This window comes from Mastomys coucha, unplaced genomic scaffold, assembly GCF_008632895.1.
Source record: "Mastomys coucha isolate ucsf_1 unplaced genomic scaffold, UCSF_Mcou_1 pScaffold4, whole genome shotgun sequence".
Lineage (NCBI taxonomy): Eukaryota > Metazoa > Chordata > Mammalia > Rodentia > Muridae > Mastomys > Mastomys coucha.
This window is the reverse complement of record NW_022196910.1, coordinates 20,413,482-20,432,100: the sequence shown is the minus strand read 5'-3', so window position 1 is coordinate 20,432,100 and position 18,619 is coordinate 20,413,482. Positions and strand designations below refer to the sequence as shown.

The window sequence follows — 18,619 nt, the reverse complement described above, 5'->3', positions numbered from 1 at the left end:
ATCAATATTTGATGTCATATAGAACAATGTTTCATAGCCAAGCAGTGATGGGGCATGCCTTTAAACTCAGCACGTGGGAGGCAAAGACAGGCTGATCTCTGAGTTTGAGGCCAGCCTGGCCTACAAAGTGAGTTCAAAGGCAGCATACTCAGAGAAACCCTGTCTTGAAAAATCAAAAGAAAAGAAAGGTTTCTTCCATTCAATAATCCTTCTACACAGTCATTAAATATGAGAGCTTCTAAGGAGAATGGCATGAAGCCCTTGTCTATAAAGAGCTTTGTGATGATTACAGAATATTATATAATGAGCAACCAGTGCATTTCATAGAAAAAGAAGCATTGCCTATTAATATATGCACATCTATAAATAGTGCACAATATGTAACTTCCAGGTGTTTCTCTGCTAACAGTATCATCTTAAAAACTGAGGACTGGAGAGGCTTAGAGACGATTTCTGATTTTAAAAGTAATATAGCAGATTGGAGATTTATCAAAGATCAAGTTACTGTGGTAGTTCACTGACACATTGGCTATTGGGGTTCTTTAAAACATTCATGGCTACTAGGAACTGTGAAGAGAAGTCTGTTGACTTAGTGGCTTGCTCCAATCACTGAAGACTTCATTGTTTTGCCTCCACCCAACCTCTTTGCTTTAGGGCATACCATGGCCAAGCAGGTGTATTCCAGCAGCAAGAAGAAGGACATCAGTAAGTGGCTGCCCGTTCTTCACATCTTTGACATGGCTTTGAAGGTCTGTAAAGCAACTGCAGCAGAGGAATATGAAGTGGAGGCTGAAATTCTATTTCAGAAAGGTGAGTTGTACCTGGCATCAGAACTAGGATAAAGTCTTCAGAAGTATGTGGTTATTAATAATCAAGTTTTCTACTATGAAAACCATAGACTTTACAAAGAGCTGTGCAATTACAAGGCACGTGAACACTCTCTGTAAATCTCAGGTTCCGATCAAAGACCTCTCGTTGGGTTTTAGCTACAAAGAAGTTACTGCTAATTGATGTCCTCATATAGTTTAGTGTTTGGTTAAAAAGAACAGCAACATCAGCCACTTCCCCACATAGAATGTGGCTGGAGAGATGACTCAACAGTTTTAAGAATGGAATGTTCTTACAGAGGACCCGAGTCTAGTTCCCAGCATCTGTGTTAGGAGGAGTTACCACTTGTAACTCTAGCTTCATGGTTTACAACAAGCTTTTCTGGTCTCAGTGGGTACCTTCCTTCACTGATGCTCACATAAACCCCTCCCACATTCATCAATATGTACATAATTTAAAAATTAAAATTTAGGTCTAGAGAGATAACTCAGCAGTTAAGATGACTAACTTCTCCAGAGGACCCAGGCTTGACATCCAGCATGAACATGGCTGTCTTAAATTCCAGGGGAACTAATGACTTCTTTTGGTCTCCTCAAGTACCAGGCATATACATGACATACAGGCATACATGTAGACAAAACCATCAGTATATATAAAAGAGAATATTAAAAAATTAAACATAAATCTTTAAAAATGTGTACTTGTTAAATAATAATAAAACAAATTGTAATTATCAATTACAACAATAGAGAATGATTTATTATGAAATGATAAGAATACATTTAGTGTTTTCCATTATTTTGCTACCTAGATAAACAGTTGGGTTACTTTCTATAAGTAAGAGATAACAATTTAATAACTGTAGAATAGATGACTTTAGGACTTACAGACAGTGCATTCATATGATTTTAACATGGCCATTGTAGCTATAAGAAAGCCATAGGTTAACGATTGGTGTTACTTCCTGAACTAGGCATGTGATATGAGAGCTAACATCTTATTATGCCAGCAGCTATTAAGTGAAAATGACCAAATAGGAACCCTATGCCCACCCCTCCCCTAGCCCCTTTCCTTCCTGCTGCACAAAAAGTGTGGCTCTTACTCATGGTGATGTAGATTTCCCTTTTCTGGCATTTCTGCTACAGGGGAGCTATCTCAGTTCCTGTACTTGAAGAATGCCACTCACCATGATTGTTGGGTGACACATGAGGGGTGGGCACTGATATGATCTCTAAGTATTTGCAAGCATTTGCTGGCTTTTTAAAGAACTTGTTTTCAATAGGTTTATTGTATATATGTATGTATATATGTATGTATGTATGTATGTATGTATGTTGTTTTGAAACGGGTTCTCTGTGTAGCCCTGGCTGTCCTAAAACTTGCTTTGTAGGCTAGGCTGACCTTGGACTCAGAGATCTGCCTGCCTCTGCCTCCCAAGTGTTGGAAATAAAGGTACATGCCACCACTGCCTGGCTTTCATTAAGTTTATTCTTAAAATTTAAAAATTAGGCTGGAAAGATGGCTCAACCATTGAATGCTATGCTCATCCCCTCCATTATAAAACTTAACACCTTTGCTCTTACCTGACAAAAATTATGTATTTTAGGTACAGTATAATGCCTTTTTATATATAAAAAATTTATTTTATTTGTATGTTGTACAAAGTGATTAAATCTATCTAATTAAACTTTTCCAAAACATTTCATTTTGTTGCATGAACATTTAAGAATCTAATTCCTCGGCACTTTTAAAGTATATAATACACTCTAATTATAATCATGAGGCTATACAGTAGACCACAGAACTCATATATCTTGACTAAAGTGTTACCAGCACCTCCCTGTTTCCCATATACAAGCAATTGGCACTTTTCTTTCTACTACAAGAATGAAGGTTTCTCAGATTCACACGTTAACATAAGGAACACCTCGATCATCAATAGGAGGAGAGGACCTCGGCCCTGTGAAGGTTCTGTGCCCCAGTGTAGGGGAATGCCAGGGCCAATAAGTGGGAGAGGGTGGGGTGGCAGGCATGGGGGAGGGAGACAACAGGGGTTTGTTCTTGTTGTTTTTGTTTGTTTGTTTGTTTGTTTGTTGGAGGGGAAACTGGGAAAGGAGAAATTACATGTAAATAAAGAAAATAATAAAAAAAAATCAAAATAGAAAAACAAAAATAAGGAACACCATTCAGTGTTCACCTTTCTGTGCCTGGCTTCTTTTGCTTAGCATGATGCCCCAGGTTCGTGTGTGTAAATGGCAGTGTTTCTTTCTTTTGATGCTGGATAATATTATTCATGTACACATATACACATTTTTAAAAAATCCATTTAGGCTCCAAGAGCGCTCAGGCATACTCCATCTCTTTGTAGTTAGTTATGAATACTGCTGCAATGAGTGTAAGGTACAGTTGAGCTATTTTTGATATTTGTGAAATAGACAAGGGCAAGATGTTAGAAGAAGGAATCACGAAGTTAAGAAAAGTAGGCTGTAAGGCCAGTGATGCTGGGAGTCTGACTGTGCCTTTATTGAAAGCATTCTGGGCCTTCAGAGGGAAGGAAGCTTTAACTCGTTCATCCTGAGAGTATCAGGGAGTGACCCAGACCTGCAGAGGATAAAAGTTCAGCTTCCAGAGTTTGCAGAATGAAATATCTATCTGTTCCTCCATTAATGATGATAAACAAAATATGGGAAATCACTTTTACACCTGTTTTTTTCCTACTTTCAGGCAGAATAGAGCGTCAAATGCTGATGGAGGAGAAATCATCTATCGCACATGTAGAGAGTTTTTTCGAAGCTATTCAAATTAGCCTGAAAAATGATCAGAACACAGGGTAATGACAGTTTGTTCTTGCCAAACCTTTCCTGTGTGCTCTGAGTCCTGTGTGGTGGTACCCAGAAAATTCAAGAAAGGAATGAATGAGAGAGCTTGTTATGGCAGGGCTTGTCTTGGGTTCATCTAGACAGCAGGTTCATTAACTGGCTTCTCAAGTGTGTTGATTTTGGCTCTGACTGAAGGCCTCCATTACAGGAAAAGATGGGATGCCTTCCACTTATCATAGTGGCATCCTAGGCTGCAAACTGCTTCTCACCTAGACCCAGGTCACCTGTCAACTTTAAGGCTATAGGGACTTCCTCGGACTACTGGCTTACCACAAGAAGTTCCTTCCTTGGATATGAAAGAGTTTAAAAAGGATTTATTTACATAATCTCTGTTGCCATCCATAAGTCTACTTAATTCTGTATAGAAATTACCTCAATATTGAGGGGAAGCCACTGCTGTTAGATCAGCACTGACACAAGAGGCCCCAACTGATACTTTTAACAGTTCATATATAGACCTGACTATTATTACTGCCTTCTGAGGAGTTTTCTCTCTCTCTCTCTCTCTCTCTCTCTCTCTCTCTCTCTCTCTCTCTCTCTCTCTCTCTCTCTCTCTCTCTCTCTCTCTCTCTCTCTCTCTCTCTCTCTCTCTCCATTTTAATTAGTGTAGAAGAGTAGACAGAGACCTGGTTTTCATGGCTGGCTTCACTCACTGAGACATCTTTAGTGACTCTTTGCTGCTGCAAAGGTCTTTGCTAAGCTTTGTATCAGTCATACCCTAGGATGTTGCTACCACAAGACCAGGAAGAATGATGGGCACTCTCCTAGTGCCTCTCCTTGCCAAGAAAGATCCTACTAACTGTGGCCTAAAGATGCCTAGGTTAGGGAAGTACTTGTTGGCCTACACTTAGCATTCAGTATCCCAGACACTGTTGGCAAAGCAGGTGAAGAGGTTGTACAAGAGAACAGTGAGACTGAGGCTAATGTCCTGTTGTTTTTTTAGGTTGATAAGAGATTCCTACCTTGAAATCGCTCTGATGTATTTCCATCTGAAGAAGCCAAGGAGGAAGGCTTCAGCTTCAACAATCAAGGTAATGTCTCCATTAATAGGAATTAGAAGATGCCTGCCTTTGGTTGTTTTCAGTAACTCTGAAAGAGTAAGGCATTTTCCTGTGTGATTTGGAGACATTAACTCATTAACTTTAAAATGCCTCTTTGCACTATGCAGTCTTAAGCACGCTTGCTGTCAGATGTCTCTTTGGAGATGCTAGGCAGAACTCTGGAAATTGATTTCATTTAGGTGTTTGTTATAATGATGCACCCAGATGCTGGGTATGTAAATACTCAAAGGCAGTGAGTGGTTAGGGATGCTCAGGAAAATACAGAAAATGGACTAATGGTATTTTGAAACCAGTAAGACCTGACTGACAGGGTCAATTATCCCTCACAGTTGTATCGAGTACCAATGTTGATCAAGCCTCTCATCTAGAAGGTGCTAAGTCAGTGTCAAGACAAGTGTAGTCCTTCTTCTCATAAAGCTGATGGAGGGAGACAGATATTACAGCAGCAGCCATGGAAAGTCAGAAGGGAATGAGGGAGGAAGAGGGGAAAGGAAGAGGGCCTCTGTAGGGAAATTTCTGATGAGAAAATTACTTTGGTTTCTGGAATGGTAAATGAAGGTGGTTGTATGACATAATTTATATATTTAAATTTTTGTTTGTTTTGAAGTAGGGTTTCTCTGGAGGTCTTGAGACTCTCTATGTAGACCAGGCTGGCCTTAAACTCACAGACTGCTACTTGCCTCGGCCTCCCAAATGCAAGGGTGTGAGCCACTGCAACTGACTCAAGCCTCTAATGTCTGAGGTGTCATAAACATGATTTAAAACGTCTGGGCACATATATTTAGTCAATTGAATTACTTATATGATAGCTGCCTTAGGTGGGTATCGCCATTTAAAAAATCAAAATGACTATAAAGTAGGAAAGGTTGTTCTGGTGGTATGAGAAGAATGTTTATTGCCAGTTAGAGAAAAACAAGTGTTTGGTTTTCATAGAGAACAGCACTGAAAAGTAGTTGATCACATGAATAACATTGCTTTCTGGGCCTGTTAAAGAGATATGCTTGCAATTATGAATGTCAAGTGGGATTTGAAGGGGAAAAGTAGTTTAATCCCATAAAAATCTGTATATCTTGACATAACATAAATATTTTAGCAAGTTATAAAATTACCAGAGGCACAGAAAATAGCCCAAAACAAATACAAACACTCACTCAGGCCTATTCGGGCTGTTGAAATACGACATTTGAAAGTTTGTCTTAATAGAAACCGCACACAAAAATCTTAAAAGGCAGCAGGACTGGAGCCAATGAGGTGGGTCAGCTGGGAGCAGGCTCTTCCCACCGAACCTTATTCCCAGGATGCACAGGGCAGAAAGAAAGAACCAACTGGAGCAAGGTGTCCTGTGACCGCTGCATATGCACTGCAGCACATAAGTGCTCCCAAATAAGTAAATAAAATGGAAAACAAAATAAACAGTAGTATTTTTTTTTTTTTTTTGCTTTAAATTTTGTATAAGCACACCGTCTTTGGCTTGCATCTCAGCCTGACCTATCAGAATGACTTCAGAAGCCTCACTTCCCCACCTCTGACATGGAGGTGGCTATCTATGCCTTTCAGTGTGTCCGGGAACATAACATACTGAGAGAGAGGTATTAAGTGCTGTTAACATTACCTGACTTCAACACGGCATCTATATTCTCCAATAAGTATTTTACATGTAGTAGATTACCCAGTAATTATCAGTTAAATCTAAGTAACTTTTTTTTTTTTTTTTTTTTTTTTTTTTTTTTTTTTTTTTTTAAGCATCTACCTATTTATTTACTAACTAAACAGTTTTGAAGGGCTTGATGCAGTACCAGCTGTGTCCTTCACTTTCCCAGGGAAACCAGAGTCTAGCAAGGGAAAGACACAACTGAATGTTACCTTGATAAGGATCGTGAACACAATATGCCAAAGTGGAGACGGGACAAACTGACTCTCTTTCCTGGGAATACAATAGAAAGTTTCACAGATGAGCTGGATTAGAAAAGGAATGGAATTTCCCAAGCAATTGAGCAGGGACAATAACAATAGTTTAAAGAGAAAGATCAGTTGTGGCAGCTTTTTTCCCTTTTGTCATGCATACATATTCTAGACATCTGACTGGATGTACGATTCACACATATTTCCTCCCAGATGGTGGCTTGTGCTGTTTAGAGACAAGGGAGTTTTTAATTTTTATGAAGTTCAGGGATGAGCTTTTTCTTTTTAATGGATTATGTTTTGAGTGGTGTACCGAAAATCCTTAGACTCCATTGATCTCTGAGTCTACCTTTATGTGTATTTGATTCTCTGTTACTGTAGCTTGGGGTCAGGTTTCAGGTCTCAGAGCACATACCCTCTAACTCCACCGTTCATCTTCAAAATTCTTTCAGTACTTGGAGACCTTCACATCTTCACACATGTTTCACAGTCTACTTCTCAATTTGTGCAAAGAAGTGAATTGGATATTTTTAAGGAATTCTGTTGACGCCATAGTACAATCTGATGGCAGTTTGTCATAACAATGTTAAGACTTCAGGGACACAAATTATCTCTATAGAAATGTAGTTGATTCATATATATTATTAAATTTTACACCTTGTGCCCTTACTGAGCATATTCATTGATTTTAATAGAGCATGTGTATGTATGTGTACACATGTGCACATTTATGTGTATCTTAGGATTTTTCTATATATAGGTATCACATCTTTTATAAGTAAATATGCTTTTATGGCTTCATCACCAATCATTCCAGGTTTTCTCTTATTCTTTTCTAGTCCCATGGGCTATGAAATGTTGACACCTCCCCATTTCTTTTGAGCCCAAGTTCAGCCTTCTTAATAATGTTTTCCTCTTAATTAGAAGTAGTTGCATTTCCCAGTGTCTGTATCACTAGTTGTATCCACCTTACTCTGGATTGTTCAACTCTTGGCTGACAGTCTTACCAGACCTGCAGTAGGTAAATTGTTCAGGCTTAGTAAGGTAGTAGTTGTTGCTACACTAGAGCCCACATTATTCCCTATAGGGCCTTATCTTGGGCAGAGTCATACAGTTCATGAACCCATGGAGAAGTCAGAACTGATATCCTTTATCTCCAAACTTCTCACTGTGTAGAATGACCACATCAGACCCAGTGACTCCACATTCCTGGCACCTAGGATCTCATTTCTTCCTATGCACCTTCTAGACAGACCTGTTTCATGTTACTATATGTTCAATTCTTCTGTTTCCTAGAAAAACAAAGGCATCATCAAAACGTGAATATCAAAAAATTAAAATGTAGGGGTCTAAATACTTAGTTCTTTGTTTTTCAAGAGAAGGTTTCACTGTATAGCCTTGGCTGTCCTGGAACTTGCTCTGTAGACCAGCAAAGATCCACCTGCCTCTGCCTCCACAGGGATTAAAGGCATGCGCTGCCATACCCAGTCTAATTACTTAAATTTTTAAAACCTCAGTTAAAATTTATTTACTTCAGTTATCATTAAAAGTATAAGTTACTATGTTTGCTGTGTTTGTTTTTGTAGCATTAAACTTCTTGTGTTTAAGAATTGAATGTATGTATATAAGTGTATATGTAAATGTATATGGATATGTAGCTAAAGATAGAAGTATGTACTCAAGGTAAAAACTGTGCCTATTTGTGTTTTATTTTCTATTATACTATGGAGTTATGATAATCTCTTTAGCATTTTTCATAACAAGAATCTAATATCAAAATTTACTGAGTCACTGAGGAGTCTGAGGCCAGAGAATCGTGAGTTTGTGGCCATCGGGGCTCTGAGACCCATGTCAAACAAACAGAAAAGCAGAACAAATTTGGGTATTCTCATTCCTGGTCTCTTTGTACCCAATACATTTAGTTTAAATAACCTCTATTGATTTAATGGAATTTGACATTACTTAAAAATATATTTTTTATAAATGTAATACCTAAGTCATATAAACTCATTACAGAAAATTAGGAAGGATATAATCACTTTTAAAATGGTATAATTTCATCTTGTATGTACAGAAATATGTGTGTGCTATTAAAATGTAGGATCATATGTGCATACAATTTTGTAGCACAGTTTTCTTTCTGATATATTTTAAATATCTTTTCATGGCAAGAATATATTATACTTCTTGATGGCTGCATGTTATCCCACCAGCGTGTCATCTGGGGATATGAGGTTTGTCAAGAAACACTGCGATAGTCTTTTTTCTAAATGCTTTCTATTTACTATTTTAGTCTCTTCCCAGAAGGCATAGTTCTTTTAAAGATCCAGTAGCAACTCAATTTGAGATGTATGGCTCACTGGCCTGGATTGCAATACGAGCTGCTGCACAGGTTAGAGTGTATATGTTGACCTTTCGTGTTATCTGTGTCCTCCATTGTTGACTGTCTCTGTTGTCCTGTGTCCTCCATTGTTGACTCTTCCTGTTGTCCTGTGTCCTCCATTGTTGACTCTTCCTGTTGTCCTGTGTCCTCCATTGTTGATCCTCCCTGTTGTCCTGTGTCCTCCATTGTTGATTGTTTCTGTTGTCCTGTGTCCTCCATTGTTGATTGTTTCTGTTGTCCTGTGTCTTCCATTGTTGACTCTCCCTGTTGTCCTGTATCCTCCTTTGTTGATCCTCCCTGTTGTCTGGGCTGTGTTCCCCATCTATCAGCTGCCATAGAACTACAATGAATCTGCTTGAAGGAAAGGAGAAGTTATACTTGGGGCAGGATTCTATCTGCTATGTCTATTTGGAGATCTTAGAAATAGTCTCTATACCTGTGTAGCATTTATAATCACTAGTGACAAGACATAAGCCTTTTTATTTTCCCTTAATGAATTGTTGGATATACTTATGTACCTACCTGTTCGACATTTTGGCAAATGCATGTAATAGCTGTGTGATATAGCTTATTTAAAGTGACTTATACATTAATTAAATTGTCAAAGCTAATGAGTTGGCTTGCCTGTAATGCATATTCTACATGTCAGGGATCATATATTATTTTTTCATACTGTGATTTTTTTTCTTCCCTTGTGTCTTAGTTAAAAGTTCTATTGCTGTGAAGAGACACTGTGACCACTGAAAGTCATATAAAGGGAAACATTTAATTGGGGCTAGCTTACTATTATGGTGGGAAGCATGGTGGTGTGCAGTAGACATGTGGCTGGAGAAGAAGCTGAGGGTTCTACATCTGGATCATCAGGCAGCAGGAAAAGACTGAGCCACTAGGCCTGGCTTGAATTTCTGAGACCTCAAAGTCCACCTCTAGTGACACACATCCTTCAACAAAGCCACACTTACTCTAGCAAGGCTACACCTCCTAATAGTGATACCCCCACACAATGTATATTGAATATTATTTTGTGAATTCATGTCTTCATGTTTACTGTGCCTGTTTGTATTGCGCTGCTGTAACAGAATAGCCCATACTGGGTAATTCATGTCAAACATGGATCTACTAACTTACCATTGTTGAGACTGGTAGGCCTAAGATCAAGGGCTAGCACCTGGAGAGAGCCTTCTTTCTCTATAATTACAGGGCAGAAGGTGGAAGGGTGAGAACAAAAATAAAATGGGAAGACAGCTTCTCCAGTTAGAAGGAGCTTATTTTGTGACCCATACCTCAGTTTATGCTTCAGGGCTGAGCTCTCTTGACCTAATAATCTCTCTAAATAAGCTCTCCTCCCTCCTGGGCCCAATACTGGTGCCACAGTGAGGACCGGACTCCCAGCACATGAACTAGGAGGGACACGGTCAAACCATAGCCTTTACCAACACATAACATGAATCCTAATCTGTTCATTCTAGGTCAGTGAATCTGTGCTGGGGATCAACCTTCTGATAGGAAAGAAGAATGCCAGGGCCGACAAAGTCAACAACATGACATTGCCAAACATTCCAGAGTTTGCCACTTTGGATCTTCTGTCTTCATATACAGATTATTTACTTGGTATGTTTGAATACCTATAGAACTCACCAGAACTTTCTCTGTGTACCATGTAAGCCCAGTTTGGAAAACTTTACTGTTGTGATTTTTTGGCCTTTTGCTTATAGGAGATAATAGTTTGGAGGGATTTCCAGAGTCCTACCTAGGGCCAGTTGCCGAAATAGAGTGTGCTCAGTTCACTACCCTGAGTGTACACATTACTCCACTGGTTGCTGCTGCACACACCAGCACTCTGGGGGATGATGTGACCTCACATTATTTATCTTAATATGTTCACAGGTCAGATAGTGCCTCTGGGGAACGTTTTTAGTTTGAGGGAGTTTCTTTGATCCTCCCTTCTAAAATGTTCACCAACTCACACTCTCCCCATACTCTTTAGTTTTATTAGCATTTTTACATTTGTGTGTGTTTTCCAGTGTGTGTATTTAAGTATGCTGTCCATTCATCAGTTTCCTGAAAGCAGGACCTGCACTGTCTTCACTCATCTGAAATAGAGCACCCCATCCCTTGCACATGACAGCCATTCAGTCCATTAAGTAAACTGATGAATGCCAGGTGGATAGAGAAATTAAGGCTGACTCCTGGGTGTGTGTTTGTTTGTTTTTTATGACTTTTACTTACCTATTGTTGATTCTCTTGTTAGTGCACTGCAATATGACTCTCAGATCAGCAGTAGTATATTTAACATTCATTTATGTCATAAATATTTATTGAATGTGTCTCATGTACTACGCACTGAAAAGTGTGTCTTAGAGCAAGGGGGCAATGAACAGGAAGACTGATCTGGTTTTTGTTTTGTTTTGTTTTGTTTTGTTGGTGTGAGCTTAACATTGAGCCAAAGGAGATGGAAAGTCCCCCTGCCTCCCCTTAATCCAGTTAGGTGACTGGTCCCTTCTTCTAGCCCCAGGGATCAGCTTCCTTTGCTAAAGGACCACCCCTCAGTAATGGTCTCTCCAAGTGCCTTCCAGAGGATTCAGTAGCCAGAACTCTTCCTGGTGTAACAGAGTTTTGGTGGAGGTCAAATAATTAGATATAGCCTTCTTATACCAAGGCTTTCTTCTTAAACCTGTATCTCCTTCATGCCTGATAGGCTTTGGCTACCTCTGGCTTCTGGGTCATGTTCCACACATCCATCTTGGCGCTCCCTTCTCCTTGGTGTCTTACAGATGCATTTACTAGAGACAATAACTCTGGCCTTGCACAGGTTTCTAGAGTATAAGAACCTGGAACTAGTTACATTTCTCATGCTTCCAGCATGGCTACCTTTTCTTCTATCAGGTCCTTATTAACTCTGCATAACGTGTCTACTTTATTCTAGCCCTTTGCTTTTCAGGGATAACAAGGTTTGTCTGAGATAGACTGAGCATCACTCACTCACTCACACCTAACCACATCTTCCCTCCTCTACTGTTGCACTGCCTCATGCCTCAGATGGGGCTGACAAATGTTCTGTGAGCATCTGCTATGGGCCCCAATTGTAGAGCCCATGGTTACCCACAGCATGCTGTGCTCACAACAGATACTGGAGTAAGAGCCAGCAGTCAGATCATACAGGCTTGCTGAAGGCCTATCTCACCAATTGATCCCACTGCTCATAGCAGTGTTCGGTGTGAGGGAGGGAGGGACAATATGTTCTGCCTATACTAGGGGTGAGGATCCTGTGAATGTTTGTTGGATGGTAATCCACACTACCACTCACCAAGCACAATCAGTGTCTAGAGCAGCAGTTCTCAACCCATGGGTCGAGACCACTCAGGGGAGGAGAGGGATGCATATTGGATATCCTGTATATCAGATATTTACATTACGATTCGTGACAGTAGCAAGATCACAGTGATGAAATAATAATGGAATAACTTTATGGCTGGGAGATCACCACATAAGAAACTGTACTCAAGAGTCACAGTGTTAGGAAGGTTGAGGACCACTGGTTTACCTAAGTACTGTGAGCATCTGTACGGAAAGATGGGAAAAGTTGTTGCCACGATCAACTAGTAACATCAGCCATGGGTACACTATGGAGGATGGTAGTCCCTAAACTGACTGATATCAGCCCCTCCAGGTGAGCCATTTTCCTCTTAGCTTAATGCTAGAATTGGGCTTTCTGTTCTACGTGGACAGCTCTCTTAGCTCCAGCTTCTTCAGTTCCTGCGTTAGACCATTAACACTTCTGCACTATTTTAACTATGAAATTGCTCGGTTGTAAAGTCGAATCTGTTTTTCATTTTACCTTGCATAAAGAATATTAATCTTGCCCTCCAGTCTTTTCCTGGCAGGCTGATAATTAATGCATGCTGATGATTCCACTCGCTTCTGTATTTGGGTTAGAAGGAAGTTCTGAATTCCCACCTGATTTCCACAAATACACAGATGGCCATGAAGTTCATATTAAAATGACTTGCTAAAGGGGAAAAATTGCTCAACAACAACAAATAAAACTTGTTTGATTTCCTACTCATTAGCATAAATTAGCATCTAGAAAAAACACACTAATCTAGCTTTAAACAATATTAGTATTCATCCACACATGAGTTGATGAGCAATATTCATCGTTTTTGTGTACACAGCGCAGTACCAGATATTTCTTTGCTTCTCTCCCTTCCTTCCCACTCCTTTGCTGTTCTATTGATTGAATCCAGAGTCTTAAGCTTGCTAAGTATGTATTTCAACACTGAGATACACCCCTAGTAGAGCACCAGATGCTCGTGTCCATCAGAGAGAAGTCATGGAACAAACACAGCAGGGAGGTGGGTCTTTGCTTCCATGAGCTTCTGGCCATGGGCAGTTAGAAAAGGCACACACATTGAAAAAAATATAAATCCATATTTTAGAAAGCCTTATCACTGGAATCAGGATTAATGTACTGGAAGCTAAATGGATCTCTTCTTGTGGAAAGTTGGGGACAATCAAGATGGCATAAGAGTTGCTGAAAGCATTATTTTCTCCTGGGAATAGTGAATTATAGGACAGGTGCAAATGAGTACCAGACTGAAGGAGAGTCCAATGTTCTTGACAAAGCAATTCAAGACCTGAATTGTAATGACAGAAACAGCCACCTGTGGAAGATGGACATCAGAGTTCCTTGCCAGAATCTGAGAGAAATCATAGGCATTCATAGGACACTAAAACTATTCTGGCAGAGTACTTGGTTCTGTTTGCCGAATATTCTGCACATTGTCTTGCAGACCCCAAAATGATGGCCCTTGCAAGGTGGGACCTCATTTAGATTCAATGTGAAAACATGTATTAGCTGCTAACATTGCAGCTGTGTTCAAATATACACAGTCTTCTAGCCTTGATTTTTCTTGGGGCCTTAATGTTAATTCAGTGGGGATAAAAAAATATTAAATCCTGTAAGACACTTTAAATTAAAAGTACCACTTTGGATTAGTGGTTCCAGATCCAGCCTCTTATAGCTAAATACACGTAAGATACAGAAAGCTGCAAATGTAGGCCATGTTGACAAACTCCCCATCAAGACCACAGGGACCTACAGAGTAGAGCTGAGAATACTGCTGATGCTGTAGGATGTGCATGGCCTCCTGAGGCATAGCTCACCTTCCAGCCTGAAGAAGCAGGACTCACCCTTCCCTTCCTTATTGGTTCTAGGTTCAGAGATGGATTCCATTTCTTTACAGTGGTCTCGGTCTCTTATTCCTCCAAGGCACAATCAGTAGCAGGGAAATGGAGTGATAAATTTTGTACTCAAATCCCAAACAGTTACATCGTTTACCTATGGGGCAGACAGAAATCTATCTGTGCTAGAATAATGGAGATGTTTGTACGTGTGTGAATGCATGCATGCATCCATCTATCCATCCGTGTGCTTTTCACTTGATGGTATCATAGAAGCAATTACCAAGGCTTGATGAGAGCCGAGCCAGTAGCAGTGAAGCAGAGCTATCCTGGTCCAGTGTCTACAGAGGTCCAAAGATTTCACTGAAGAAATATCTCACTGATCACCTAAATCTGAGAAGGGGGCTGGGGAGATGTCTTAGTGGTTAAAGAGATTGGTTTACAAGTGTGAGTCCCAGTGAGTAGATCCACAATACTCACATAAACACTGGGTCCCTGTGGTGACCCACTTGTAATCCCAGCACTTTGGAAGTAACTATAGGAGCTTCAGGTAAAGCTAGCTAGCTTGACTAGCCAAATCAGCAAGCTCTGAGTTCAACAAGAAACTCTGTCCCAGCAGATGAAATGGCCAGTGACTGAGGAAGATGTCCAACATTAGCCTTTGTCTTTCACATATGGGTACTCAGTTGTGCTCCTCTGAGCATCCATATGTGCATGCTCACCATACATACATACACGTGTGAAAACATGCTAAGAAGAGACAGCACCATGGATACTAGTCAACTGTCAACACTACCAGGTTTATTTTTTGCATTTTTTTCTTTATTTACATGTAAATTTCTCCATTCCCAGTTTCCCCTCCAAAAAACAAAGAAACAAACAAAAACAACCAAAACAAATCCCTGTTGCCTCCCACTTCCCCATGCCTGTCACCCTGCCCTCTCTCACTTTCTGGCCGGGCATTCCCCTACACTGGGGCACAGAACTTTCACAGGGCCGATCTCCTCTCCAACCACCAACCAAAGACTGCATATGGAGGGGTCTGATTGTTCAGGCAGCATGTGTATAGTAGAGGATTGCAAATTCAAACACTACCCGTTTTTAAGGCAATAAATATTATGCTAGACGGAGTCACAATGGGCAATAAGAAGCAAGATGACACGTGGGAGACAGCAGCAGATGCCATCTTCTGACAGGAGGTGCCTGTCAGAGACTCGAACAAAACAGTCAAGTGCTCTTAGTAGGGCCCCTACAACCAAGAACTGACAACAGCAGGAAGCCTGAAGGCTGGACTACCAGCTGATAACAACAGGTTATTTAACCTTCAGGAAAAATCCAGGGAGGGAGAGCATCAGTAATGAAAATGAAGCAAGACACTGAAGAAATAAAACTTAAGCCATCTGCCTCTCCTGTCCAGTCCCTCCTCCATCCAGCTCTGCAGGCAGTCTTGTTAAGTACCATGTTAGACTTGAGAAGAAGGCACTAAGGCAGAGCTGGTACATAGTTTTAGAATCAGTCTGTTTGAAGGGATTTAAGTGATTTGAAAGCTCCTCTGCCCATTCTAAAGTCAAGCATGCAGCGATTCTGCAAAGTGAACAGGGTTTGTTTTAATCATTTGCTGAACTTGATAGCAGATTACAAACTTGTTCTCAAAATGGAGTTTTGTATTTTTTTAAATACCTATGGCCCTCACTGGAGCAGGGTTTGCTGCCTGCTCATGGATGTGGGTGGAAGAGCCTCAGAGGGGAGGGAAAACAGCCAACAGCAGGGAGTTGGAGTTCATGGTAGGCTAGACCTTGAGTTGGGGCCTAGTACCACCTGGGAGGAATCTGAAACTCACTCTGGTTATAAGGTTGGAGCTCATACCAAGTAAATGGCTTGGGGAACTTAGTGTGAACTGTTTTAGGAGCAGAGGAAGACTGAGAACTTTGGCTGGGGCCCATGGCAACAGTTGCAAAGGGATGCTCTCCAGTGCAGGTCACCAGGGGTCTTCCCCTCTCCTCTCTAGTCCTCCTGGAGGCAGTTTTAGAACACACTCTGTCTCATTAGTTTCTAACATGTGGATCATGAAGAGGGAAAAAAATGTCACCTTTTAGTTAGAAAAAAGATTCTATACAATGAGTAAAATTTATCTAGTCTTAACTTCCCTTTGGGACATTGAGGACCACAGTTTTAGTCATATATGTAGAGAATCTTTCCTTTTAACTAAATGTTTTGATAATTATTTTTCTCAATAGAGAAAGACTCATAGAGGTGGGGAGAAGCTTGGCATCTCTCTTCTCTTTGACTCAATTGCTAGTTTTCCTCAGGAGCAGTCATTGCTGACCATGCATCAGCCGCCGTTGCTGCCCTGAGGGCTTCACAGAACGAGATTTTATCATGAGTTCTGGAAGTCGGATATCCAAAATGAGCATCCATTCCCTGGTTCATGTCAGAGGGACTGCCACCCTCAAGAGCCCCCAGGGAGTGCCTCTGCTAGAGGCCATCCAAGTTCCTTGGCTTTTGTATCCTTCCTCCATCTTCCAAGCCAGCATCTTTAAACCACCCTGATGTCATTTCTTGTCTTGTGCCTGGTGTTTCCATCTGCCAGGAGCCTATGGTGACACTGGACTATCTAGATAACCCAGGGTAGTCTTCCTGTCTCTAGAATAGTTGGAGAAATTTGATCTGACAAACATAGTTCTCCTATACCACACAGCTTCATGTATTGGCAGGCTCTGAGCATGGAGATAAGAGGGTCTTTCCCTGTGCACTCGGCTTCCTATGTTCCCCACCAGAGATACTATACACCTATAACCTATAACCATTGCTTCTAGGGCAGCAGTCAGAACCCCTGGCTCATTCAAACTGGAGAAACATGTTTGGGGTTTATAATGACGCCAACAGGAGCAGGAAGCTAAAGAAACAAACAAGAATCTAAATATCTAGAAATGAATAGGCCACCAAGAGAGCCATTTGGTTTATTATATAGAGAAAGCTGTAGAATTGGGAGTTTGTCTGCAACATTGGATATCTCTGCCATGCCTTCCATGTGGGACACACTCCAGCTCTGCTGGAGCTGATACCTGCTGGAAAGGCCTTTAATCTTTTCTCTGCCATCGCTTTCCACAGCTCTGGAATTCTGAAAACATAATATTTATCTTCATAATTTCCTTAGCATAAGAAGTCATATTTAGAGACTGGCCAAGCACACTTGGAGATGAGGCATCATCATATAAGCCAGCCTGGCATAGGCACAAATTCATTGATGTTGTTTTTCTCCAAGAGTATGGATAATGTTTGTAGAAATAATTTATCACTACTCACGTATGAAATTCTCAAAACCCCCTTTTAATTTAAATTTGAAAGCAAAGAAAGAAGCGGAGAGTGTTTATGAGAGAGGCAGTATCTGCTGTTTGCTGTTCTGATAAGGTGTGGCTGTATAACACACCACCTCAAACCTCAGAGACCTAAAAAATATAATAATAAAGTATTTTTTAAGATAAAGGAAGTAATTTATCTGTTATTTAACTTCTTTCCCAATAGAACTTCTGTCACATGAAAAACTAACTTCTATCAAGCAGAGAAGTATCATTACTTTCTTTGATGATGTCTAGATTTATGAAAAGGTCCTTCCTACTTCAGGTTCTTCCAGTGACTTGTGAATTTCTATTTGGCTCATGCAGAGTGAGTCACATGATCTCACATGTAGCTTTACCAGATGGCGGCCCTGCCTCTAGACTTCTCATTCTGTCCTTCTTACTTCCCATATTCTAGCTTCAATGTGATGTATATATTCTGTAACACTGTAGTCATAATATTTAATAGGTGTTAGAGTGAGCCCCTGACTCTTATTCTTTCTTTTCAAAATTGTCTTTTATGGCTTAAAATACCTCCAGAAACAAGTTGTTATAATTTAAAAAAAAAATCTTATATTTTTATTGGAGTTGAATTACATTTTAGATATTAACTTCAAAATAATGCATTTTTATACTAATTATTTTACAAGGAACATTATAGATCCTTTTTACTTCTTGACTCCAATCCTTTCTGATGTGAAAATTTTAACACTGTGTTCAAATATTTTACTGACTGTTGTTGTGATTTCTCCCACTCATTCTGTCCTCTCTTCCTTCTGGCCGGGTTTCATATAGCCTAGGCTTCACATTCACTATGTAGCCAATGGTGATCTTGAACTCCTGACCTGCCTCTCCCTCTCAAGTGCAAGGATTACAGTTGCAAGCTGCCATGCCTAGGTTTTCTGTAGTTTAGGGGGCAGGGAACCACTCACATGCCAGCTAAGCATCCCAGCAACTGAGCCACACTTTTTCTTTCTTTCTTTTTTTTTTTTTAAACTTTTATTGCATTATGATGAGAAAAGTTACATGATTTCAATTTATCTG

The 18,619-nt window shown here is 40.2% G+C and overlaps 1 protein-coding gene across 8 annotated transcripts in view; it reads left to right on the top strand.

Moving 5' to 3' along the window:
* The window catches only part of Cfap54 (cilia and flagella associated protein 54), a 302,779-nt gene that overhangs the window by 206,795 nt on the left and 77,365 nt on the right, over positions 1 to 18,619 (top strand). For all 8 annotated transcript variants that reach the window (XR_004112709.1, XM_031349079.1, XM_031349081.1 and 5 more), the window contains 5 exons: positions 655 to 810; positions 3,553 to 3,658; positions 4,651 to 4,738; positions 8,964 to 9,062; positions 10,523 to 10,664. Coding sequence is in view for 7 of the 8 variants with exons in the window: in XM_031349079.1 (XP_031204939.1) it covers positions 655 to 810; positions 3,553 to 3,658; positions 4,651 to 4,738; positions 8,964 to 9,062; positions 10,523 to 10,664 (591 nt within the window). In the remaining variant the exon portion in view is untranslated. The remainder of the gene's footprint in view (positions 1 to 654; positions 811 to 3,552; positions 3,659 to 4,650; positions 4,739 to 8,963; positions 9,063 to 10,522; positions 10,665 to 18,619) is intronic.